The 26,030-nt window shown below is 44.6% G+C and overlaps 1 protein-coding gene across 1 annotated transcript in view; it reads left to right on the forward strand.

Annotated features, from left to right (window-relative positions):
• CAMK1D (calcium/calmodulin dependent protein kinase ID) overlaps positions 1 to 26,030 on the forward strand; it is a 371,797-nt gene that overhangs the window by 322,622 nt on the left and 23,145 nt on the right. The window contains exon 6 of the mRNA XM_081129205.1: positions 14,542 to 14,617. Coding sequence (XP_080985331.1) covers positions 14,542 to 14,617 — 76 coding nt within the window. The remainder of the gene's footprint in view (positions 1 to 14,541; positions 14,618 to 26,030) is intronic.

Here is a 26,030-nt window from a genome sequence, read left to right on the forward strand (position 1 = left end):
TCTGGGAACTGGGAACAATGTTTAGATGTGGCCCTTGTTCTCACTACCCTAAATGGAGGCAAGTGGAGCCATCGTTGATTCCCTTATCAGATATTGGGCTTTCCGTGAGTGGGGAGGGTAAGAAGAGACTTGTGGGAGTATAGCCATTCTGTTTCTTTGTGTTTAAGCACTGAGACTCCTGGAAGACCTTTTAGAACAAGGAAGGGGACACATTGGGAAGCTCGTGTCTGTGTAGCCAGACTCAGGCAGTGGGCTGTGTTCCTCCCCTGCAGCCTGCATTGCAAACTCCTGTTGAAAGCCGTGCTGAGGTGCTACCCCTTTGATTGCTTTCCCAGCATCATCCTCCCCTTTGTCGTCCTGGTTCTTTTCCTGACCCTTTCTCATCGGGGCTCTGATTACACTGCCTCAGGGTCCATATTTATTTGTGCCTCTTCCCTACCACGCTGGGGTTTTTTTCTGGAGCAGGAACTATTTCTTATTCATCTTTGCACAGGTGCTTGTTGATTGACTAAAAGCCCCAAGGTTCAGAAAATTAGCAATTTTTTCTTTCCTCCCTTTCTATTCGTTCAGCCTGCATTTATTGAATTCCTGCTATGTGTCCTGCACAGTGGTTTGGTGTTAGGAATACAAGTATGAATAGGACAGAGTCTCTGGCCTCAAAATTCTCAGTCAGTGTTACTGTGAGGCATAGAGGGCAAACAGGTACATTCAGTAATGTACGGTAAGTGCTACATTATTCAACCATTCAGTAATTATTTAGTGCCTACATTCTGTTCTAGGCACTGGGGATACAGCAGTAGAAAGAAAACAAACAGATAAAGGTTCCCACCCCACCTTACACTTGAACAGGAGGGAGACAGATGATAAGCAAAGAGCTTTGTATGCTAATTAGTACCTTAGATGGTGATGAGTGCTCTGGAGAAAAATTAAGTAGGCAAGAGATTAGTAAGTGGGCTGCGCGCGCCTGTGTGTGTGTTTGTAGGTGGTTGTAGTTTTAAATATGGTGGTGAGGGCAGCTCTCACTAAGAAGGTGGTGATGCAATAAAGACTTGACGGAAGTGAAGGAGCTGGTCATACTGTTATTTGGAGGAAGAGCATTCCAAGGATGGTGCAAAGGCCCTGAGGCAGGAGAGAGTGGGGTGAGCAGAAAGGAGAACAGGGCAGATAAAGTCAAAGAAGTAATGGACAGGGCATGTGCAGACCAGGACTACAGGTCATTGTCAAAATTGTGGCTTTTACTCAGGGTGGCAGGAAGCCATTAGAAGGTTCTGAGATAAGGCATGATATGGCCTGATTTTTACCAGGATCCCTCTAAGGGACAGGCTAGCAGAGTGGAAGTGGTGAGAAGTTGTCAGATTCCACATATAATTTGAAAGTAGTACCATCAGGATTTGAAAACTTGAAAGAGAAATCCAGGGTAATTCCAAGGATTTTTGGCTTGAGCACCTGGAATAGCATAGTTGCTTTTGAGATGCCCATGAGAGAAGCAAGTTGCAGAAATATCAGTGGTTTGGGTTTTGGTTTGTTAAAGTTTGAAAGTTTGGGGAGGCAGCTGGAATATGAATGAGTCTGGAGTTCTGGAGAGAAATGCAGTCTGGAACTATACAGTCTATTCTCATTACACATGGTAGTTATATTCTATGAAGTCATCGTGAACACTGAGTTAGTTAATACTGAGCCACTCCTCTGAGGGGGAAAGACAGGTTTAGGGTCCTGCGGGCCTCTGATCGCATTTTCAGCAACTGATTGATATGTAACCTTGTTTTATGTGTGTTTCTGTTCAGCGACACCTTATTTAATATTATTGTTGATTCATTAACATTGAAGTCATGGCCAACAGCACATGACTCATGCCTGAACAAAACTTGTTGTACACATGTATTTTCTCCATAAGGCACATCCTGGACTTCCTGTGCTTAAGAACCCTAGACAACACCTCAGCACCATACTTGGGGGCCTTTGAAACAGTGAAATGAACAAAACACACAACAATGTGAAAAATGTGGCCCCAACTAGACCACGAAAACAATACTTATTTACAGTGTGAGAGTCAAAACAAGAGGGCAGAGCGTTGCCGAATTTGACCTCACCTGGGAATATGCACCTTGGCCAACTCAAAGTTTTGGCCACAAATGACCACAAAAGCATCACAAGTGTGGATTTGGGGGCTACAAATTTATTTTAGTGAGTAGGCAAATTCAAAAATATGGAATCCATGAGTAATGAGGATAGGCTGTATTTGGGAGCTGATAATATCTGGATGCATTTTAAAGCCATGAACCTGGATAAGATTACCAGTCGGGTGGGTATAGATGGAGGAGAGGAAAGGCCCCGGGGCTGAGTCATGGGGACTCTGGGGTCCATGGAGTCAGCAGCAGGTGAAGTAAGAAGAGAACCAGGGGAGTGTGGCATCTGGAAAGTGCTTCAGTTTGGAGAAAGTACCAAGTGTCAGTTGTTGCTGCTAAGTCAAGTAAGATAAAGACTGAGTGAGTATTGATCATTGGTTTGGGGGACCTTGAATTATGACTTAATTACGATTAACTAGGTCTGTGAGAGCCTGGCTGTTAGAGCAATGTCAGGAAGAAGGTAAAACAGGTCTTTGTAAGAAGACCTCAGCATGTCAACTCTGAGGACAGACACAGCCAGCTCCACCCGTCCCCCAGCAATGGCTGCAAGGCTGGGACACTGGGATCTTGGACAAAGAAGCCAGGGCCTCATTCCTGCTGGGCAGTTTTCCATTTGAACAGAGCAAAGCCCAGCCCCATCTGGCATCTGAGAGATAAGGGAGAGAGTGCTGTTCTCCCACTCTGATTTGGGGGGGCACTGTCCCCCTAGCCCAAGCCAGGAGCAGAGGGTTGCTGGCTGCTTTTAGCTTTAGTTCAGACTCCTTTTGGTTTCAATTTGGGAGCATTATTGTTTTGTTGTCATTATACCTAAATGACTTCAGCTGAATAGGTAATTTTGCCAACATCAAGATTATTGCTTCAATTTAGATGGGCTCTCTAATAATGAAGAAATAATGGAAAAAGGGCTGTTTATTCCAAGTATCCCAATGCACATGCTGCCATAGAAGACGGCAAAAGAGTCTGGGCACTTGAACTTCATCCTTTACCTCTAGCAGCTGCCCAGATCTTACATGCCCTTTATAAGGAGCCATGGCCCTTGCAGATTGTCACATCACTGATAGCAGGAGATATGGGCACCTCTCCATCGTGTGTGCTGAGTTCCTACCACAGGCAGCACAGAGAGCTCCTCCAGTGGAGGATGGCAGGCGGGCAACACAGATCCATACAATCATGTTTCCAGTATCAAGTCACTGACATAGTTCAGAAGCAACATCACAAATACAGGTGAGATAGGTCAGCAAGGGCTGGAACAACCAGGGGAAGACCGGGGAGGTGGCAGGATTTGAAGAAAGGGTAGAACTCGGAAAGATGAGGAGCGTTACAGATGCAGGCAGGCAGAGAATGGAGGCCTGAGTCATGAACTGCTTCTTGTATGGTCTGGGAGAAATGAGCAGTCATTTGGCTTGGAGAGAGGGCGTGCATACATACTCGAGATAATTTAGGAGAAATGGTGGGGCCATCTGGTGGAAATCAGCTCATGGATAGCACCAGGATAACATGGTGACTGTCAGATTCTGTGGGTCTAGTTCTCCTGGTTTTAGAAAGAAAATTAAGCTATTTTAAAATAACTTAAAGTCTTGCCTATAGATTAAGTGACAAAGTGCCTCGCCAGAAGAAAGCAAGCATGTGCTCTCTCACTAGCAAGGAGATTCAGGAACCTGAAACTGCACTTGGACCAGGCCAAGAAGGCTGGGTGGTGGAGGCTTTCACTGCTTTGTGATGTGTTTGAGTTATGTGAGACTTTCTTTTTCATCAAGCCTTACTGAGTGACGATCCGTCCCCTTTGCCATATTTCATTTGGAGTGCACACCAGCAGCCATATTCTTTCACTGTTGGATGCTACTAAGGAGTAGGAAGGAGATTTCTGCCTGGTCCATCCTGTTCATAAGCAGAACCCTGTCATGGTGCTGTAGATGGTGGCTGTTGTGTTCGTAGAGCTGTGGGGCAGGAGTCCTTCTAGCCTGCACAGGCATCCCAGAAATCTTTGGTCTAGCTCTGGCTTAACTTGCCTAAGTAGTTTAAATAAGTTAACCCTGTTCACTTCTAAGTGTAGATGGATAGCAGTTGGTCAATATTCTCAGCATATTTGTTGCACAGTTAGGAGAATGCTCTTAATTCATGGGCTCATTGCAGTTTTAGAGCTTGCCATAGGACCTGAGGTTATGGGGAAAGCTTGGAAACCAGCGGTTCCTGCCAGCTCAGTGTTGGGATGAGGACCTCTGTTCTCAAAGCCACCCAGCCTGTAGTTGGTAGCATTCATAGCAGTGGGACTTAAATGCAAGTATCTCTGCTGCCGGTTAATACGGGGGAGGCCTGGGTCCTTCATATAAACTCTCAGGTTCTCAGTTTCTCGTATGTAACCTCCAAGATTTTTCCTGCTTCCTACCATTAGGTGTTTCTATAGCTGTGTGACTTATTACCCTTTAAGTATATGAACATCTCCGTGTCAAGGATATTGCCTGTCATTTTTCCTGTCTTCACTCAGAACAGACAGAAACAGTTGTGTTAAATCGGTTGACATCGCGCATTTCCTCCCCTTCAGCAGCCTGTCAGGGCCGTTCCTTTCAGCTTTTTTCATGCTTCCTCTGTTCCCTTTAATCCTCACTCTTCTGTGTAGCTGCCTGCCCCGCCCCCCCCGCCCCCCCCCCAGAGTTTCACTTTTTATTTGTTCACTTAAATATCGCTTTTTAGTCCCCGACTATAAGCATTACATCGTTGTTCTCATTCTCTCAGACTATTAGTGATGAAACAGGGTTTTATATCACCCACAGATTGGCATACAGGGCACAGACGAGTGGGCGGAGACTCAGACAAGAGTTTTCTCTTTCCTTCTCTCTCAGCAGCTCCCCCGTGACAGCCAGCCCTGAGCACTTCACCATACAGCGTGCTGTGTCCAGGCCCCACTTCTTAGAGGGGACAGTGCCCCCTAAGCGGGGAGACCTGTGGAGCCTGATCCTTTTATTACCCTTGACGTAGTGAATATAGATGGGGACAGGAGCTCGCTGTCAGGACGTGGGCAAAGTAACCCCATCCCTGCCCTGGAGGAGCCCCCCCTAGCTCCTCCAGGAGCTACATGCGCAGTCCCACTAGCTCACGCCTAACAATTTTAAAGCATTTCTTACCCTTCTGGAATTTCTTAATGCTCCTCTCAAAATCTTTCATATCGGCATGGAGTCTCACAGTTTCTAAACTGGTACCACTTTGTTGTGATGGAGAGGAGGGAAAGCGGTCTTTTTTGTAACATTGGAATGCTCTACCTGTCTTCTTAGTTTTGAAGTGAGCTTATCAGATTTCAGAAGATAGGATGGGCTTCAGTGCAAAGCAGTCATCCCATTGCAGTCACAGCAGTTAAGCTGGGGGCTGAATCTGGGGAAAACCTGTAAGGGGCACGTCTCTGGGTTCTCTCTTGCCACATTGCCCTGAACCGCCTTACTCAGAACATTCTCTTTCCTCATCCCACTGAATTCCAGGTCTTGCCCACACTTTACAACACCAGCCGCCCTCCCATTTTCCACTCCCTTCCCATTCCTTAGCCTCACTCCCCCACCCTCCAGCCACAGTTTGGCTTTGGTAGCATTTGAATAGTAATCCTGCTCCGATCAGAATGGTAATTATAAAGCACAATGGTGCTTTAATGGGGACTTTCCATGCCTGTGGTAAAATTCAAGAGGCTACTAGAAAAATCAGAGTGAGCTGCTCTTTTGTGAGGTACTTTTGGTACATTACAACTCTAAGGGAAGGATTCAAAAGAGAGCAGAGCTATCAAGAAATTTCTAGTCTTCTTAACTTTGGGTTGAAGACAAACCACAGGCAAGGAGTGATCCTGTATTTCAGCTGTATTTTTGTTTGCCAATAGTGTGGATTAAAATACCCTAAACCCAGGTGAAGCAGCACCTTTTTAGGATGCTCACAGTGAAGCTCCTCAGTAATCTTTTTCCCCCTCTTTTAATATCCTTGCTGCTGAAAATTCTACTATTGGCAGGAAGCAGAGCTGACTAAGCACATTCAATATTACCTCCTTGTTGTAATTCAGTTTTTATCGAGGCCCAATTCTCCTCTAAAATGTATGCCTGAGTTTTCTTTCCCTTGATCTTAAGAATGTTATTTACTGTCTCTGAACAGGTCACGGCTGGGTGGAGCTGTGTCTTCACCAGCTGTGGAAGTTCCTCAGGGACAGGAAGACTGTCTAGGGTCCAAGTGTCTAGCCCTGGACACAAATCCCTGGTGGTATCCCTTAACATGAGGGGCCACACACAGCTTGCAGTTGAGCTCTTTTCCACAAAGGCCTAACTCCAGGACAAAGTGCAGGTGCCCTTTAAGACAAGAAAGTGAAGCGTGGAAAGATAATGAGTTCTCTCTCAGAGCCTTTTCCTCCCCACTATGGCAGCATGAAGTTCAGGTCCAATGCCTTTCTTCTTGGCCTCTTCAGGAAGGCGAGGCCATCCAGCAAGAGAAACAGGTGAACCTTAGACTGAGCCATGGGCCAGCAAGTCTCCTGTGTGCCAGCCTCTTCTTGCTGACAGCATAGGATACATGGCAGGTTGAACATTTTTAACCCATTTTCAAAGACAGAATCTCATTCAAAGACAGGTAGAGCTGCTGTTAATCTTAAGTGTCTGGTCAGCTCTATCTCATCAGGTGGGGGAGATGGCAAGAGTTTCACACACTACAGAGACTTACAGAAAATTAGAATATGCCCATTTTTATAAGCAGTCTTCTGGAACAATTTCTAACCTCCCTTTAAAAAATAATCGTAACTGGGACCAATGAAAACAAGATTGGTTAGAGCTGGGCATTGCATCCTTATAACTACTTGAAGGATGGGAGGAAACTCAGGATGATGGAAAGGGTAATCTTGATGATACCTGGCCTGGAGGGAAGAAAGGGTGGGGTAGGGGTTGGGGGAGGCAGGAGGCTCAGGGGAGAGAATATGGAAAGAGTATAGTCTCCCTCTTGCCCCAATAAGTGCAGGTACACAGAGGTGCCATGGTAAGCCAGAGCTCCACAGCTGTCACAGAAATCTCTAATATTAGGGCAAATTGTCCTGTGTCCATAGCATTGTCTATCAGCAGCAATGAACAGGCAATTCCTGGTTGCAGTGCCTAGAATGGTGCCTGGATAGAGTGGGGACTATGTAGACAGGTTGGTGATTAAGTGAGCAGAAGGATCAATAGCTAAATGAACAAAGGGACCACTGGGTGGGAGGTTTGTATAGGGGGTTCTAGGCTCCTTCCAACTCAGATTCAGGTTCTCACGTCAAACCTTTCTGTGCCCTTCCATCGCATGTGGGCTCAGCTCAATCCTGACTTCCAAAGGTTTCAATCAAAAGGGTGAAAATCTTCATTTATGAATCATTTCCATTATGTTAAGCTAGAATCAAGAGAAAATACCAATTGCTATCAAGGATCTGTCCATCCTTATTTCTAGAAAATAATAAAACCTGAGTTCTGCTTTTGCTCCTATGGTTTTTCCAACTTTTCTTCCTTACATAGTAACTACCACTAATTATATATATAACTTGTTGTGAGCTTATTATTTCCTGTAAGCCACATAACATTAAAAGTTGGGCTCTATTAATGTTCCATTTTACAGATGAGCAAACTGGAAATTTAGAGAGATTAAATGACTTGGCTAAGTTCACACATAGAATAAGTAGTAGATCCTAGGTTTCCTTCACTGAAAAGTCAATGTGCCTGACTATGTAAAACTTCTTAAATCTAGGCAACTAAAGTTGCTTTAAGTTAAAATAACCTAAACCCAGACAACCATTTCACATCTTTGCCTCCCATTTAATTCTACAGTGATCCTGCTTGCCTCTCCTGTGCTTCCTCTTTACACCGATTACTTTATTCTTAGCACCTGAGGCATATTTCCGTAGCACCACTAGCCACAGCGATGTGGCCTCTCTCCACATCTTTCCCATTCTTTCCATTTGCACCGTCTCCATCATTTGCCTATTGGGGGTAATAATATTCTTTCCATAGATACCTTCAGAATTTTATTTAGAGTAAGTTTAGTATTTTCAGAGTTTTATTTAGAGTGAGTTAAGCTTAAAAACTGATAACACCTCTCCCACCCATCTTGCTAAGATCTTGCCTGTCTTGGCCTGATTGTTGGCCTCAGGAAGGCAGCTGAGGCTGTATTACTTCTGCAACTTGTCTACACGCAGGGCCCAGACAGGAGTGCCATGGGTGCAGGGGTCAGGTCTGCCTTCTTCACCCCATAATCCTAGTGCCTGCCATGGACCCAGCCCATTAGACGATTGCATAGATTAAGGGAGAAACGCCCCCTCGGTGCCATTGTTCCAGAACCATGGTTTCATTTTGTGGCGTGGAGAGCTGCTCCTACCACCATGGGCTGCCCCTCCAAATTGTGTCCCTGCCCTTTGCTCACTGGAAGTGGTTATCTTTGAAGTGCTGAGAGGAGTGGCACTCAAACATCCATAGAGGAGAATAGATTGCCTCGAACATGGGCATGTGAGCTTGGTAACAGGGTGAGATCTCAATCTCCGCGCCTCTCTCAGCAGAAACTGCTCCTCAGCAGAAACTGCTCCTCAGCATGCCTTGAGAGTACAGGAAAAGGGATATTTCTTTTTCTGCTTTATAAGAGCCTGAGGATTGATTATTGTGGTCCCATCTTCACCCCTCCAAGACAGCCACTCTCCTCATTTCCATTTGCACTTGGTTAAGCCTTTCCTCTCTCTCTCAATAAGGAAAATGGGCAATTTGCTTGTTTTAAAAAACAAGATGACAGGTTTCTGAAATTTTTAGTTTTCTTTTGCAGTCTCTGGTGTCTTTCCCTTTACCAGGAATCCTTGCTCTAAATCAATATACTACATCTTGGTTTATGGAAGATGTTTCCTACCAAGTGGAATTTTCCACCATGGGTTGGTAGTGAGTCTCAGATCAGTAAAAGCAGTTATTTTAAATTTTAAACCTGTTTCACTAAAGAGTGTGAGTTCAGCCTGGGGCTGAGAAGGACCCCCTCTGTCCATGAATAGCTTCAATAGCTCTCAGGATGCTCTTCTGAGGCTGCATGGTTTCTGTGGAGATTCACTTATATTTACTGGTATAAACAAAGTAAGCCAATGGCATGCTGTTTCTATCAGGAATAGCCAAGAAAACAGAATTAATGGCCCCCAAGATTTGACCAGGAAGGAGGTTCTGAGAGATCATTTAACAAAATATCTTTTCTGTCCTTTCTCCCTAAAACTAGAAATTCTAAAATCCCAATGAAAAGGTTTTAAATGGAAAGTAGCATGGGTGACAAACACATCTGCACACAGAGAACTGGGGCTAATTCTGTCTCCTTACTCCCCAAAATTCATGTCAGAAATAATTTGCTTAAGGACAGGTATTTAGTGATTGATCTTGTACCTAATACAGGCACTTCCCAATTGACAATTGAATTCCAAAATTCATTTGTTGCCCTCTTTGTCTTATTTTATTCTTTTTTTTCCCCCCTGTACGTACTCACCAAAAATATTTGAGACAGCTAAGTTTATTTGTAAATCACTCATATGGAGTTTGGAAAATGTTTTCATATAGAAATAGTGGCGTGTGTGTCTAGGAGGATGGGTTCAATTGAATAACCGTTTGTTGAACAACCAGAATGTGCTAAACCCTGAATTTGACAATGAGATTCACATAGCAGTGAATGGATGCATAAGGTACAGTAGGAGCATACAAGAAGGCTAGTCAGTGTATTGCAGGATTTTGCTAAATGGACCTGGTAACCCAACCTTTGTGCCCAACACATGTCACCCAGGTAGAGCTGCCTCCACCTCAGTCCTTCTGTCTCTGCCTCTAAAAGGCTGGCTTTGGCCAAGCCTAAGGGACACTCAGAAGGCTGGACCTGTTACCTATCTTGCATGTATCCTTTTCAGCACCTCCAGGAGGGTGGATATCTTTACTTCCTTTAATGGCCACTGACAGCTCCCAGGGATTGTCTTGAAATGCACTCGAGGAATCTGTGTGTTTCTCTCTACTGGAGTCTTTTCCTTCTGCCGTGGATGTGCCAGGAGACTAAGTCCTTTCCTGCTCTGCCTGGGGGCTGAGGGCATCACAAACCAGCCACAGTGCCTTTTAATGACTACTCTCTTTGTCAATAGCTCCAATTAAGTTATTTCAATTAAAAGTTTCTATTAGAAAGTGTGGGGGTGGCGATAGTCATTGCCAACCTCCCACTACAGAGGAATTGTGCTGGGTACAATTAGAAGAGAAAATTATTTCTCCTTGATTAAGAAGTTCTTCGGCACCTGCAGGCAGTGTTGGGGCAGAGATGGAATTGTGGCTTGGCTCAGAGAACCTTATCACTTTACAAGGCTCCGGATGGACTGTGCTCATTCAGAAGCTCATTTGTCTTCTGAAAGTTTATAAATTAGATGCTGTGATTTTTGAGAATTACAGTAGAAGTCTTGCCAATGATGGCATAAGATGGATAACACAATACAAGGGAGTTTGGCTGGTTCTTAAAGTGGAAACTGGTCTCTAAAAAGACCAGAGTGAGAAGTGGACTCTCCCAGTGGGACGTGCTATGGTAAGGGATCAAGAAAGTGGTAGAAGATGGGCCAAAAACCTGGCGAATTAAACATTTGGGGAAACAAAGGAACCAACTGCAAAACACAGAGCAGGAGAGAAAATAGCCCAGCTCATCTCAGGATTTCATTATAATTTGGTCACTATATCCGATTGTCAGAAGAGTTTTGCATGTTGCCTGAAAAGAAATTTTTTTTCAAGAATTACTGTGAGATGAAAAGTAGCTATTTAAAGTGGCACAGGTAGGCTTGTTCAAACAATGTCCCAAAGAAAATTTGGTTCCAGGAATCACAAGTGAAAGTAGACTTAAGACCATTAGTATGTGTGCTGTGATATGATTTTTAAAACATTTAAAGTTGGTGAGAATAACATTTCCAAATCAATTGGCTTTGTCCTTTTTGTCATTATACTTCCTGCTTCACCCTCTGTATTTCCAATGCAATTAAGACCTCGTCAGAAGGCAAATGGTTCACTTGCCCCTAATTGGTTAAAAAATGTTTATGTTGTTGATATAACTCAGATAAGATACAACACCAAAAGGAACAAGAAATGTTTGGCACATGCACAGAGACTTCCACCCCAATGTGTGACCCTGATATTTGTTAATCATTTAAAACTTTTCCCCTAATATCCATGTACTGGCCCTCACATCATTTTGTCAGTGGCCTCTTTTGTCAGTTGCCATAACAGAAGCATCTGAGAAAGATCCAGAAATCTTTTTTTTTTTTTAAGCCCCATACTTGATGTTATAAACTTTACCATTTAAACAAAATCCCATATTTTAAAAATTATGTGTCATCCGTGGCTTCAGGAATCTTAGCATCTCAAGTGATATTCCAGGTCCAAGTTGCATAAAGATCAGCTGCTTGCTGTTCAACTCTGTGCAGTGCCTTGCACTATTCTCTAAAATGACACATTTGCCAAAGTGAAGGTGAAGTGCGTGCTATGTGCCCCCTGGGCCTGCGGGCTTCTGGAAGGTAACTGTGTCCTTTATTCTCTGGGCTGCTGAACCATAGATAGTGGCCAGCTCCTTCCTCTTTCTAACCGATGGTGGAACGAGGAGGAGGATGTTCTTTTAAAGACCCCTCCCTCCCACAGCCACAGTGCTGGGGAACTGGGAAGACGAGCGCTCGCGAGAACACAGTATTCACTCCTCCTTGGGGTGAGACCTGGTCTGCAGGGGCCGTGTCTCTTTTCCCCTCTGCACATCGTGGCTCAGGGGCTGGGCAGGGTCCTTGCTCATTAACTATGGAATCAGCTGTCCGGGGTGCTGACAGTTTCCTTCTCCACCTTTCTTCTCTATGTTCCTGTCACTTGTGGCATCTGGTGCATGGTGTAAGTTTGTGCTTGAATCTGTGTAGAGTTCCTTGTGCCTCTGTGCTCTTTGACAGCTGGTTCTGTGGAGTGTCTGGGCCAGCTTGGCTCTCCCTCTCCCTAAAGAGCCCTGCAGACATCAGCTTGGCTCTGTGCTCATGCCATCTGCCATCAGCTTGGCCAGGAGGTGAAGGTGGGTAAGACGTTGCTCCGTGAGCCTCCTCTGATTCTTTTGAACTTTTTATCAGGCCACAGGGATGGCCCTGCAGGCTCAGAAATATGCTCCTTGAAGAGATGCAGTCACCTCCCACCATCTGTGCCCGTGTGGCCACTCAGACCAGAATATTGGTTCAGAGAAAGCATACCTCCTAAATCAGTAAGACATTTACTGTGGTAAATGGCTCCCTTTTGTCAGTTGCCATAGTAGAAGTGTCTGAGAAAGATGCTCTTAACAGCTACAGGGAAAAGGAAGTACGGATGCAGCCAGCTCCCAATTATCTTAGGGCCACTTCTCCAATTTGTGAGTTCCCTTGCTTTATAGTCCCCTCTCTCCTCTTGCTACTGTGTTCAGGATGAACATTGCAAGGAAAGAATGTACACATTTCTTTATTTTGCTCTTGTTAAAAAAAATATAGTCTAGCCCTAGCCATTTTGGCTCAGTGGTTAGAACATCAGCCCAAGGACCGAAGGGTCCCAGGCTTGATTTTGGCCAAGGGCACATACCTCGGTTGCAGGCTCTATCCTCAGCCCCTGTCGGGCATGTACAGGAGGCAACCAATTAATATGTCTCTCTCGCATCAATGTTTCTCTCTCTCTCTCTCTCTCTCTCTGTCTCCCCCTTCCACTCTCTGAAAAGCAATGGAAAAAATATCCTCGGGTGAGGATTAAAATATATATATATATATATATATATATATATATATATATATATATAGTCTAATCAGAAGTCTGGAGGAATTGGGGCTGAAACCTAAAATTAGATTTGGAGATTACCTGTGGATTGTATTTCTTGCCATCATAACTAGAAACACTCCATAATGGCTGTATACTTCCCTATTCTTGCTCAGGAAGATTTATCTTCAACAGAATGAAAGAGGGGATGAGGGGATTTTGCTGTTAGCTTCTCTTCACAGGACTTTTCTAGGGACTGAAGAAACTTTGACCTTAACAATCAGTGCATTCCAGTGGAAAGAGCTGGGATAAGGGTAAGACTGACTGGTTCATAGCTGCTGTATAGTGTCAGAAAATGAACTCTGAGGCTTGTTTTTCCCTCTGTCAGGTGCAGGTGAGGGTAATTGTCAGAGCTGTTGACAGATTACAGTAGAACATGTAATGAATGTAGAACATGTTTATGAATGACTAGCATGAGACCCAGGTCACAGCAGGCACTTAGTTTGGGTAAGGTCCCTCTGAGTGTGCTGCCCACTTTCCTGCTGGGTGCTTTGGGCCAGTTATTGCTCTCTCAGTCCCTCTGTGCCCTCACCTGTAACTTGGGGATAATGATGATAAAGATAATTAAGCTGTTCCCCCCAGTGACAGTGGGGATAAGTGAGGTAATACATCCCAGGTCCCTAGAAGACAGAATTCAGCCCATGATGAGTGGCTTGTAAGCCATCGCTACTTTTGGTTTCTGTACCCTCTTAATTTTTCTGGAAAGTCTGTGCTAGAGACACCTCAATCAGATATATTTGGGTAAAGAGGAAATTTTGCTTGTAAAGATTTACTGTCTTTTCTTGTACAGTATTTATTTACTCTTTGCACAAACATGTGTAGCAGACACTGCTGGGTGCCAGACACTGGGTGGGTGTCCAGCACTGGGCTGTCACCACAGGGCCAGGAACAGGAAGTGAGGGAATAGTAGAAAATAAGCCCAAACCCTGAGATGGTTGACTCCTGACGAACAGTGGATTAGAACCATGAGGTGTGATGAAATAGCATTTTTCCTTTTCACTAATGAGAAAATGAAATGATGGTACTGAAAGATAACCCACCCAAAATCATAGAGGATGGACTAAGAGCAGGCCTAATGCAGGGTTCCCAAAGACCACATTGTAGGTCTAACCTCTACTCAGTTGTAAGCTGCATGAAGGCAGAAGGAAGCGCTTCAGGTTGGTGTCTAACAGCACCTAAAAAGGCCCACATGGTGGCCAGAAATGCCTCCTTGAATTGAATTGGTTTGAAGGGAAGTCATATCCCAGGCCCTAAACAAAACATACCTTTCTCTGACTCAGTTTGGTCTGAACTATAGTGCTTAACACAACACTGACATAAAATAGTCACCTATTAAGTATTTGTTGATTGATTGGTTGTGTTTGATTGATAATCTCTAGTTACACACACACACACACACACACACACACACACACATCCTCATTTTCCTCATTTTTTTCTTGTTAGAAAAGCCAACAAATAAAACAGGTCATCTAGCTCTACTCAGTTTTTAAAATCACAGATAGTTCAGCCCAAGTAGCAGAGTGAAAGAAGGAAAAACAAACCTAAAAAAATGTCTTATGTATCAGACATTTAAATTGTAAGGCTTGTGTCTCTCCTTTGTGATTTCACAGCTCCTGAGGTCCTTGCCCAGAAACCTTACAGCAAAGCTGTTGACTGCTGGTCCATCGGGGTGATTGCCTATATCTTGTAAGTATTGCTTGCCACCTTGGCTTCTTTTTTCCCTTTTTTTTATTGTGGCAAAATAGACATAATACAAAATTTACTATTTAACCACTTTTAAGAATACAGTTCAGCAGTGTTAAGTATATTCTTATTGTTGTTCACCCATCACTACCACCCATCTCCAGAACTTTTTCATCTTCACAAATTGATACTCTGTCGTCATTAAACGCTGATTCCCCATTTCCCCTTCCCCCAGCCCCTGGCAACCACCATTCTGCTGTCTGTCCCTAGGAAGCTGACTGCACTAGGTTCCTCATGTAAGTGGAATCACACTATTTGTCCTTTTGTGTCTGGCTCATTTCACTTAGAATAATGTCCTCAAGGTTTATCCATGGTGTAGCATGTGTCAGGATTTTATTTTATTTTATTTTAATTTATATTTTATTTTATTTTTTTGAGGCTCAGTAACATTCCATTTTGTGTCTGTACTACATTTCGTTTATCCATTCATCCATCAATGGACACTTGGGTGGTCTCCACTTTGGGGCTACTGTGAATAACGTTGCTATGAATATAGGTGTACAAATGTCTGCATTAGGCCTGCTGTCAGTGCTTTGGGTGTACACCCAGAAGTGGGACTGCTGGATCATATGGTAATTCTATGTTTAACTTTTTGAGGAGCCACCACCCTGTTTCCCAAAGCAGCACCACCGTTTCTCATCCCCAACAGCCATGCACAAGGGTTCCAATTTCTCCACTTCCCTGTCGGCACTTGTTTTTTTCCATTTTCTGATCATAGCCATCCTCTTGGTATGAAGTGGTGCCTCATGTGGGTTTGATTTGCATTTCTGCTGCAGCAGTGATATTGAGCACCCTTTCATGTGCCACTTTGGCTTTTCTGGGGATGCACACCACTATGAGATATTAGGACATCCCTAAAAGAAATCACAATGAGAAAAAAATGGGATGAAAACCAAAATTTAGCCTTTGATTCCTCATTTCTTCTCAGCTTACTTATTGCAACTGCCCAGAAAATGTGTTCATAGGTCATAGGCTTAGGTCATAGGTCATTGGTGCAGTTATTTCAGGATGTTCAATTTTGGTTTTTATTGTTTTATTTTGCTTAAGTCCACTTATAAAGTTATTTTTAAGTTACAATGTCTTTTTCCAACATTTATTATCAAACATACTTTTAGGGTGGGTTTAGGCTCACTAGTTTCTGTAATTGATAGAAAATTAATTTTTCCTCCTCATTATCCTCAAGAAAGGGAACATTTCCTAGCCAACAGAGCCCACTGCACACAGTGAAAGACTGTGATCAGAGAAAAGTCTAACAGTATATGTCATCTTCAGGCAATGCTGGAAACACCACCAACACACAACCCCATGTGTCTCATTACCTGAGAAGAAAATGATCTTTCTATAGCATACATTCAACTGGGCAGCTTTTGTAGATGGCTAAAAGGAAAGAAGGGGGTGGAGGGGTGGAGGAACCAGTTTAGAGGAGTAGGTGAGATCAAGAATTTCATTTGGGGCATGTTACGTTGAGACCCCTTTGAGATATCCATGGACTAGTGTATGCACATGTGGAGGTCAGAGGTCTAGGGAAGAGATACTGGCCTATGATTTGAACAGTACTACATCCAAATCCTTATAATTACGGTATACAATACAATGTTTGACTGGATTCAGGTAAGCAAAGAAAAACTGTATTTCTTTATTTCTGTTTTAAGTATAAACTTGATAGTTACTTGGTCATTAGTAGCTTTCTCTAGGACTTAGTCTCAGGTGGATTTCATGACTGTGTCAGAATTGAAAATGGCAGCCTGGGCTTCTGTTTTCCTTGGTGCCTTCTAGAGCTCTGAGAGTCTCAAGCAGAGAATGAATGGACTTTGGACATCTCAGTTGTACCTTCCAGTATGTTCAGATCCTTGAGTGATAGGCCATATCCTGGAGATAATTTGCTACATAATATGACTGTGCTTGAAGAACCACTCATCTCGAATTTATCATTATCAGTATAAACAAGTAGCATTTGTTGAGTACCTTTTCTATTCCAGGCACTGTGCTAGGTGCTAAAGATAGCAAGATGAGAAAGACACGATGCCTCTCAGCAGAGTATTAACAAGGTAGATGGTGGGACAAGAAATTCCATGAACATATTAAGTGACATGCAGGGAGACTTGTGTACAACTGTGGAAGTTCCTGGGGTGAAGCACCATTGAAGACAGGGGCATTCAGGAAGGAGGAGGCACCATTCCAGGTGTGTCCAGAAAGCTAGAGAAAACTAACATGAGCAAAGAGAAAGAAAAGAGCATCTGACCAGGGGAGTGATGCAGGCCCTAGAACGGGTGCCTGAGGCATGTTCAAGAGCTAATGTAAGTTCTGTGAAAGGACTGTAGTTGGTGTTCCTGGCACAAAGCTGGCTCTGAGTTGACCAAGTGTTGGAAGTTAGAACTCATGGGTGTCAGTCTCAGACTCTTACTACTTCCCGCTGACCCACTGTGCCTGGTCTCCCCATTCTCACCCTTCATCTGAAGAGTTACCAGCACTCAGTACCTGGGGAAGTCAGGCGTCCTCTGGGGATCCCTGCAGAGGTCCTCATTTTTCACGTCACCTGGAATGGAGAAGTGGTTAGCCCCTGCAGGGTTTTGGAGTGCATTTTCATTTGACAGACCTGTCATACTGAGATACTAGACTGCAGCAAAGGTGGCTAAGACAGGCCACGGCGCCACCTGTTCTCCTCTCCGCATGCCATGCAAATGTTCCTCATTTTGCCGGTGCAGAGACTTGATGAATTGGTTCTGTTAAACTCCACCCTCATTTCTTTGTTGTCCCTCATTTGGAAGGAGAAATATTTTTTCCTATCAAGGGTACTCATTTTTTAAAGCACATTTGATGGGTCCCTATCCTGCCAGGAATCTCCCTGCAGGGATCAGGACTTGCTTGCCTGCAGAGTTTAAGCTACCAGGAAGGACTGAGCATGGGGTGTGCTAGGCGCCCCGACGAGCAGAGTGGCTCCACCAAGGCAACAAGTTCCGAGGAAATAAATGTCCCCACTTAAGCATTTCATTGAACCAACTCAATTTTGTGATTGCATATAGGCTGCCTTTCTCACAACTTCAAGGAGATGGTTTAATGATCACTTGCCTAAATAATGCTTAGGAATACAATGTGCAATAGAGAAAGGCAGCAAAATTTTGCTGATGTAAAACACTGAGGAAGATCCTAAGGGGATTAGGCATTAGCATGTTGGGATAGGCCAGATGGTTAGGGTGTACTTGCCATGAGTGGTGATGGCACTTACCCATGCTTTGACCTCTGACCTGTGTGCCCAGAAGAAACTCCAGGCAAAATACTATGGTAACCCCCTTAGTTTTTGACTGGCCTCCTATATTCAACTTTTAAAACTAGGTCGCATAAATACTGGTTCGCCAGCATACACAGAATAATTACTTTTGTTAGGAGTGGAGCTGAGAATGCCTGATCTTCATGCTATATCCATTTTCTGAGGCAAAAGGTGGTCTTTACCAAGGTTGTCACCATTACTTTCCCACACTGACAGCTGCCTTTTTATAGATCCACATGTCCTTGGAGGAGAGCATGAGCCCATGGTATGATGGCCGAGCCCCAGCAAAATAACCAAGCCTGAGGGTTATGATGGTTGGTATGAGTGTTAACACTAATAAGAATAATTAACTGGCATTTCCAGCAGACAGCAGTCATCTTGTTATATTCAAAAGCTTTGCCACGTGGGACACATGCCTCATTCAGCCCGCGTGAGCCATGGTCTGGACTTTGGCTTTAGAAGTTTAGGAACTAAGTTGGATGCTTATTCGTCTTGCTCAGACACTCCCAGTGAATTGGTTCACCCTAGCCAGACTCAAAAGAGATTTGAAGAAAGCAACTGGAGTGTCAGTTCACTAAATCATAACAAGACCTGTGTCCGGCAAGGCGATTGGAGATGCATGTCATCACCCTCGCATGTTCTCTGCCTGGTAGGAAATACTCCGTGAGAAAGCAAATTAAGACCAGAAGTTTCCTTTAAGAACAAGGAATTGGAGCAGTGGAGTCAGATGGCCGTGGCTGTTTTCTTGGAGCCTGTAGTGGTCCCTGCATCACCCTTCTTACCAAAGGGTATTGCTGTCGAGCAGCACAGCTCTTCCTGTTGGCTGGGCAGAGTGGCTGCCTGCTGATCAGCTCTTACACCCCCTTCCTCCTGCTTTAAAGACCAGCTATTTCCTTGTTCTAGCTTTATCGTTTTTATTTCAGCAGGCACTGATTGCTTGCTTGTTATAATTCTAGGTTTACTGATTTGATTTCACTGGCTGCATTTCAGTGTGGCTGCTTTCCAAGGGTTTTCAGAAAGGTGCCTAATCTCCCCTCCACATTCTATGCTGAGTGGACCCTGGTGGTGGTTAGCTGCCTTTCTTAGCTTTAGTGCATCTTGACCAGATTTCAGCTTCCTTCCTGGCCTGTGACCCTCTCGCCACTGCTTCAGGGGAAAGACTTTATTCGTTGTCTGTTGACAGCTGGTTCACTTCTAACCCCTTAGGAAATAGTCAAACATAAAATACTCTTTGGGTTCAAAAAGTGAGTACAGAGCTATGTGAAGTGGTGATGGAGGGAATTTTACAAGCTGTGCAATTGAGATAAAGTCAGTCTGCATTTTAGATGATGGTAAGAGCAACTTCCTGCCAGTGATTTCAGGGAAGGTGGAATGCACCAATATCTGTGACTTTGTCTTTGCAAAGACCCTGGGGTAGAGAGAGTACCTGGAGGGAGAAGCAGGAAGAAAATGTCTATATCACTTTCAATACTCTGAATGGTGCAGCTTCACACTGGATAGAAAAACATTTCACCCCCTCTGCTCTCCTGTGTTCATCTCAGCATCATCTCCTGGAAACTGTCCTTTAAGTAGCAGCTAAATGCTTCAGAATATTTATCCTGGAGAAGAGAAGGCAGGGGATTGATGTTCACTCACATAACTAACATTTATTGAGCCCGATATGTGTCAAGCAGTATGATGGAGCTGCAGAGATAGATTCATTACCTTCCTGGCCTTGGAGTTGCTTACTGTCTGCTGGAGGCAATAGTCAGTAAACATATAACTTATAATCCAGTCTTGCTGGCTGTCACTGAAATGGGAGAGAAGGGCTGGGAGAGCTCCCAGAGCAGAGCCGTGAATCCTGCCTGGCTTGGAGGAGGGCTACACAAGAGGGGTGACAGTGATCTGAGTCTCGAAGGACTGTCTTCAAAGGACTATCTTGCAAAGCCATTGTGCAAGGAGATGGATGGTTTATCCTTCATGACCCGATTATCTAAGAATATGATGTGCTTGCTATGTTTGAGAAAAGATGTACCAATCCATCTGAAACATGATTTTAAAAATATAACCTGGAAGAACTGATCCAACTTTGAACATTTGATATCTAAAACTTGGTGATGGGAAAATTAGAACTGTCTGAATTATCAGATTATTCATTCACTAGTGCCATACTGAGCCAACACAAGAATCAAAAGAGGCCTTATTATTTTTTTAAATGTTTACCATCTGGAATGTACCACAGCACACAGAGGCAGGAGGGAGGTAGAGCACAGAGAGTGAAAAGACCCAAAAAGTGCCCAGTGAGGGGTATGGCCAGCTCACCAAGAGAAGAGGTACAGTAGCAAGTCATGAATTCAGACCACTTAGTCTGAGCTCTGTTTGTGAGTAAGAGAGCAGAGATGGAGGTGGGAAGGGGAAAAGTTCCACTTCACAGCAGCCAGGCAGGAAATGCTCATGGAGGTGGTGGGAGAACTGAGGAAGGGCAGGCCAGAAGCACATGACGCAGTGAGCCACTAGCCAAGGCTGATGGCACAGGAGACCACCCTCTGGCTTCCGATTTGCTGGCCATGCTCTAAGGGCTGTCTCCTGGTCTTCCACAGAAGTGCATTGTGAGACAGTAAATGGAGCCAGGGGACAAGTGAAAAGTACAACTGAAGGCCAAGGCCAACAGGATGGAGGTGCCAAGGCATTTCCCAAATGCAGGTGTTGTTCTGCAGAGACTCTGAACTGCTTACCGGTCAGATCATGGCAGAGAGAGAGGAGGAGGGAGAGAGAGAAGAAAAGAAGGAAGCTCAGGGGGAGAGAGGGAGAGATAAAGAGCCCAACAACCAAGAAAGCAACGTCTAGATGCACAGGTCGAATTGGAAATCTGCCCCGTTTGGAATCCTCAGTTAGTGCTCATGTTAGTCACCTCCAGGCTCACCTCGGGGCCTTGGTATGAAATACGTTACTCATGAGAACTAATTCTAGCTACTGAAACTTTGCTGTGTTTTTCTTAACACTACATTCCTGGTGGTTGGGAGCTCTCCTTACTCCTCCCCCCGCTGTGCCCTCGGTGCCACGGGTGGCGTGAGCGGAGCTGAAAGTGGTCTTGTCCGAACTTCCTCCAGGTGTGTTTCACCCACAGGAGGAGGCCGACACCTCTGTGCTTATCTCCTGACTTCCCAGAGGTGTGTCCACGAGGTTAATGCAAGAATGTAAAAATTATACACTTGGAAATGGGACCTTGAATCACATACAGCTGTTCGAACAATGTATTGTCTAGTCCAACCCTGTACCATGTGCAGAATTTGGTTTTCACTAAATTCTGGTTTAACTTCCCACAGTTGGGGAAGTGTTTGGTTTTCTTCCACTCCCTTCCGGGCTCCCAGTCTCCAGCTCCAGCTGTGTATAAACTTTCTAAGGAATGTATTCCTTCTCCTCCGATATTCTTTCCTTCCTCCCTAGATCTTTCCTTGAACTGCTCACTCATTCTCAGCTTTGAAGGTATTGTCCAGTCTCGGGGGCTGACATGGGACATTTATCCATTGCGTTTTCAGCAGCAGCACTTAGCCGACATCCACCTGCACATGGTTTTCTTTCTTTTTTTTCTTTTTTTTCCACATGGTTTTCATATGAGAACCGTTCCCTGATCGCTTCTCAGTTTGCGGGGTGAAAGCTCTGTAGTGCACCTACTCAAACATATAGGTTGCTGACGTGATTGGCTGACATTTTTATAATGACTCAGGTCTCTGGTCACTCCGGTCTATAAATCTGAGTACTATGCTGAAACCTGTTTTGCTCAATAAGTGGGCCTTGCAACTAAGTACAAGAGACTTACCAGCTTAAAAGGCTTTGCTTTATCTTATTGTTTTTAAAAGCCTGTTATACCCAGAGTAAGATGAATAAAACTCAGATTCCTTAGCACAGGCCTCCGACATTCATTAAATAAATACTTGAATACCCACCAAGTGCCAAGAAGGAAGGACAAATAGTGCTTCCGAGAGTGCTTGTGTATCGGTCGGACTGTTTTCCAAAGGAACAACGCCCAGATCTGACTGATTTTGTGAACGTTTTTCAGAGACTTTCTAGGCCTGGACTGGCCTTTCTGTGGCTTATCTAGTTGGCAATATAGAGAGGGGTGTGTTATTTCAGTGCCATGGTTCCCTGCTCTAATTGCATAACAGTTGCTTTCTTCACAAATATGCCTTTGAGGAAATGCTCACAGGAAATCTTGAGCTGTTCCTAGAATTGAGGGCTTCTAGGCTCAGTGCTGGGAAACATTGGAACACAAAGGTCAAAGCCTAAATGCAGGTCTCCATATATTCTGTCCCCACAGTCATGACACAAATAGTCGCCAGAGGCAGCTGCACTTCCTCCCTTCCGTAGTGGGTTAGACGTTTAGGTCAGGATGTAAGGTCATCAGTTGATAATTCTGAGACTTTGCATAGGATTTGAAAATATGTTGCTCTTTCTCACGTTTAGCTTATAGGAGATGGCACCGAGTCCCTTGGGGCTCAGCTACTCCTGTCCCCCCTCATATTGTCCTTCCTGATGGGGAGCAGTATCCCATGTCAGAGTATTTCAGCTGAAGGACCCTGAAGAGGACTAGATGGAGTTGGTGGGATGGCTAAGAGTGAGGGAGCTGGCATTTAATGATTGCTGTGTGACAGGCACGTCCATGCATTGTGTCTGTTACTCTGGGTATGTCTCTCCATCCATTGGTCTGTCTATGCATGTGTGTTTTATATATAATATGCATTATTATACAGCATATGTTATACATATTGTAATATCTCTCTATAAGGTGGCCATTCCTTTCCTTATTTCACAAAGAAGTAGCCTAAGACAGGATGTATAGTTTCCCCAAGATCACTCCACCAGTGGGTGTGGGTCCAGGATCTGAATCGGTGTTGTTCCTCCAAAACCCAGGCTGAGGAGAACACAGCATGAAGCCCCTGAAAGAAGAGTCTGTGCCTGCCCTCAGAGGACAGACCCTTCCTTAAAAATCACTTCTCTCTTCTTCTTCAGGGCCCTTCCATCCAATTAGATTAAAACCACAGCTTCTGGGTTGCCATTTTTTTTGATGATTCAATTGTCAATGTGAACTGTTGCACTCGAATCCTTTTCATATGAAATATTTAAAACTTTCTTTGGCACAAGAAGCACGTTGCAGGTACTTAGAGAATTTGCTTCCATATATTACTTGATTCCCAGCCACATTGGTCAGTGAGGCACACCTGAGCTTCCGCCCCCACCCCGCCTCACAGAGGCCCTCAAAATTGGCTGAGATTTCCTGTCCTCAGTGTTCCTGCACAACTCTGCATGGGAGCGGAGCTGAATGAAGGCCACAGGACGTGATGGTATTGGAATTTGGTTCAGTATAGACTCAGGTTCACTTTTCTCCATCCCTCTCTCCCACTGACAGGCCACAATGGTCCTGGTCATTGTCCTCCCATCTATCTTTGCGGAAAGCAGCCTGGGTAGATATTAGGTGTTGATTTTCTAACTTCAAGGCCTCTGAGCTGTTCTATATTTCTTTGGCAGGTCTTAACAGCTCTGTTTCCAAATTTATCACATATGCAAACATGATATCCTGACCACAGAGGTAGGTTTAGGAAGAGAACAAGTGGGTTTCTCCATCTCTGCAGTGACATGTATGGCTGTAGTGCTTAGAGGTTAATAGGACTTGGCTCTGGAGTTGGGTAAGGAAAGTTAAAATTTTGTTCCACCCCTTAGATACGAGCAAGTTGCCCAGTCTCTCATGCATTTTCTCATCTGGAAATAGAAAATTAAATACTCATAAGCATGCATTCAGTGAGACAGTATGTATAAGTTGTGTAGCCCAGTACCTGGAACACAGTAAAGGCTCCACAGATAGTGGCTATTGTCATTAACTTTTATGGGACATGCACGACATAATTAGTTTCTGTAGAAAAGTCATTGTTCCAGTTGTCCTGTTGAAATATGCTGGACACTGAACTCTGAGGAACAAGAACAGGTCTATCTTCTTCCCTGCTACATGATAAGCATTTGGTCTAACATTGGTGCTCAATAAATTCTGTAGGATTGGATCAAAGTGGCTGGCTTTTGTTGCTCTAAGTGAGAGCCCTGGGCAAATAGATGCCAGACCTATACTGGTTGTGGTCCGTCTCTATCTCTCTGGGACTCTTTCCCAGTTTCCTACAGGAGGAGTTAGAACCGATGATCACCTCTGGACCCCAGAATAAGGTTCTCTGGCTCTCTACTCATCCCCCTACTATGCAAAGTCCTTCAAATATACTTTTCAGCTTCTGATTTGAGGATTCACGTGGGGACAGGGGTGCAGTGTAAGTTGTATCATCACACAGGCATCTGTGGCTAGAGGGGTTCAGGAGCAGAGAGGTGGACACACAGAGGACACCGTTAGGGCAGAGGACAACAGTGAGTGCAGAGAACGCTTGTTGAAGACTTGTGCTCATTTAGTCTGCTTTAAAGGACGTCACCTACAGCTGATGCCGTTGGCCATTAGGAGCTTCACTGCAAAAATTTTACCACCTGGGAAAGTTTAGGTGAAGTACTTTTTCCAGAGTAAATACCTGTCTCAGGGTGTTCAACCCTATTTCTTAAGTCAACTTCAGTACGTGCTGTGGGTGTGCATGCACACACACATGCATAAATGTTTAGTGTAACTCCTCACCATTGATCGAAAAACAGTCAGCAAACATTTATGGAATACTACTGAGTGCTAATGAAAACTACAAAAGAAATACAGTATGTGACAGTATTTTTCCTCCAGGAACTCAGAATCAAGGTGAGAAAATAAATGTAATAACCGTGAAATAATCCTTTTTACATGTTTTGTGAGGACCCAAGAAAGAGATGGGATTGAGGTGGAGTGTGACGAATGGGAAATGTTTAGGGAGGGATCAAGCAGGTGGGGGTGGCAGTCCTGAAACACTGAAGCATTTACAGACTCATTCATCCCATAGACGTTTGCTGAGCACACCCTAGGCTGAGTACCAGGATTGCAGAAACAAACGAGACACTGCCACCTCCCTCGGGGAGCTCAGAGTCTAACAGAGGACATGATGGTTGGAGATATCAACCCACATGGGTGCCATAATGCCTGGGCGGCTGGGGAGCACAGAGGAGGAGTGCCTGCCCTGGCCAGGGTGGGAGTCGGGAAGGGCGTCCTGGAACAAGGGCCGCACAGGCGGAGCTCTGGGAGCAAGGACGCGGCGCCCTCCAGGCCCAGTGAACTGTGTGGAGAATGCTCCTGCTGAGGACGAAACACAGAGGCTTCCCACCACCAGCTCCACATGATCTTTCCCGCCTATTTTTGTATTTCTATTTTTGTATTTGTCTATTTTGAAGTTTCGTGTTGAATGTCCCTTCCCTCCAAGTAGAATATAAGCACCACAAGAATCTCATTCAGTGCTGTATCTGCAGGCCTGGGACACAGCTGATGCCTGGTCAGTGTCTGGGTACAACCAGAGGACTGCCTGGCAGGTGTTTTTCGGTCCTCTACCCTCAGTGGGGACCTGAGGGGTCTGCTTAGGAAGGCAGATGTGGTCCAGGAGGGGGCAGGCGGCTGCAGCAGGCCTGTGCTCTCTTCTGGGTCAGAAGGCAGGAAAGGGTGGCTAGCTGTTACTCAGGGAAACCTAAGAGGGAAAAATCAAGCATATCTCCCCGAAGTGGGATTGTTTTTGTTCGTGCTGGGGGATTTCTGGAACATGCAAAGAACCAAACTAGCCATTCGTATACAGCCATCTCGCCAACGCTAAACTTCCAGGCAATTTGAATTCTTGTACCCCGTACACATATATTCATGCTCTAGATGCCAAGAAAATTTCTGAAAAGCCTTCACAGGAAATTAATAGCAGGAGTGGAAATGTGGATCAGGAAGGAAATTTTTCCTATATGCTTCTATATTTGAACTTTTTAACTATGGTCATGAATTCCTATGTAAGTTTTTTGGTTCTTTTTTAAAGAAGAACAAAAGTAAAGGTACTTGGGCCCTGCCCTTGGAGATTCAGATGCACTCAGTTTTGGGAGGATGTGGGCATCTTTAGGTTTTACCAGCTTCCCAGGTGACTGATGGGCACCAGCCTGGAACCACAGTGCAGGTCATACCTCCTCCCAGGAGCC

This window comes from Miniopterus schreibersii (assembly GCF_964146895.1).
Source record: "Miniopterus schreibersii genome assembly, chromosome: 1".
NCBI classification, from domain to species: Eukaryota; Metazoa; Chordata; class Mammalia; order Chiroptera; family Miniopteridae; genus Miniopterus; species Miniopterus schreibersii.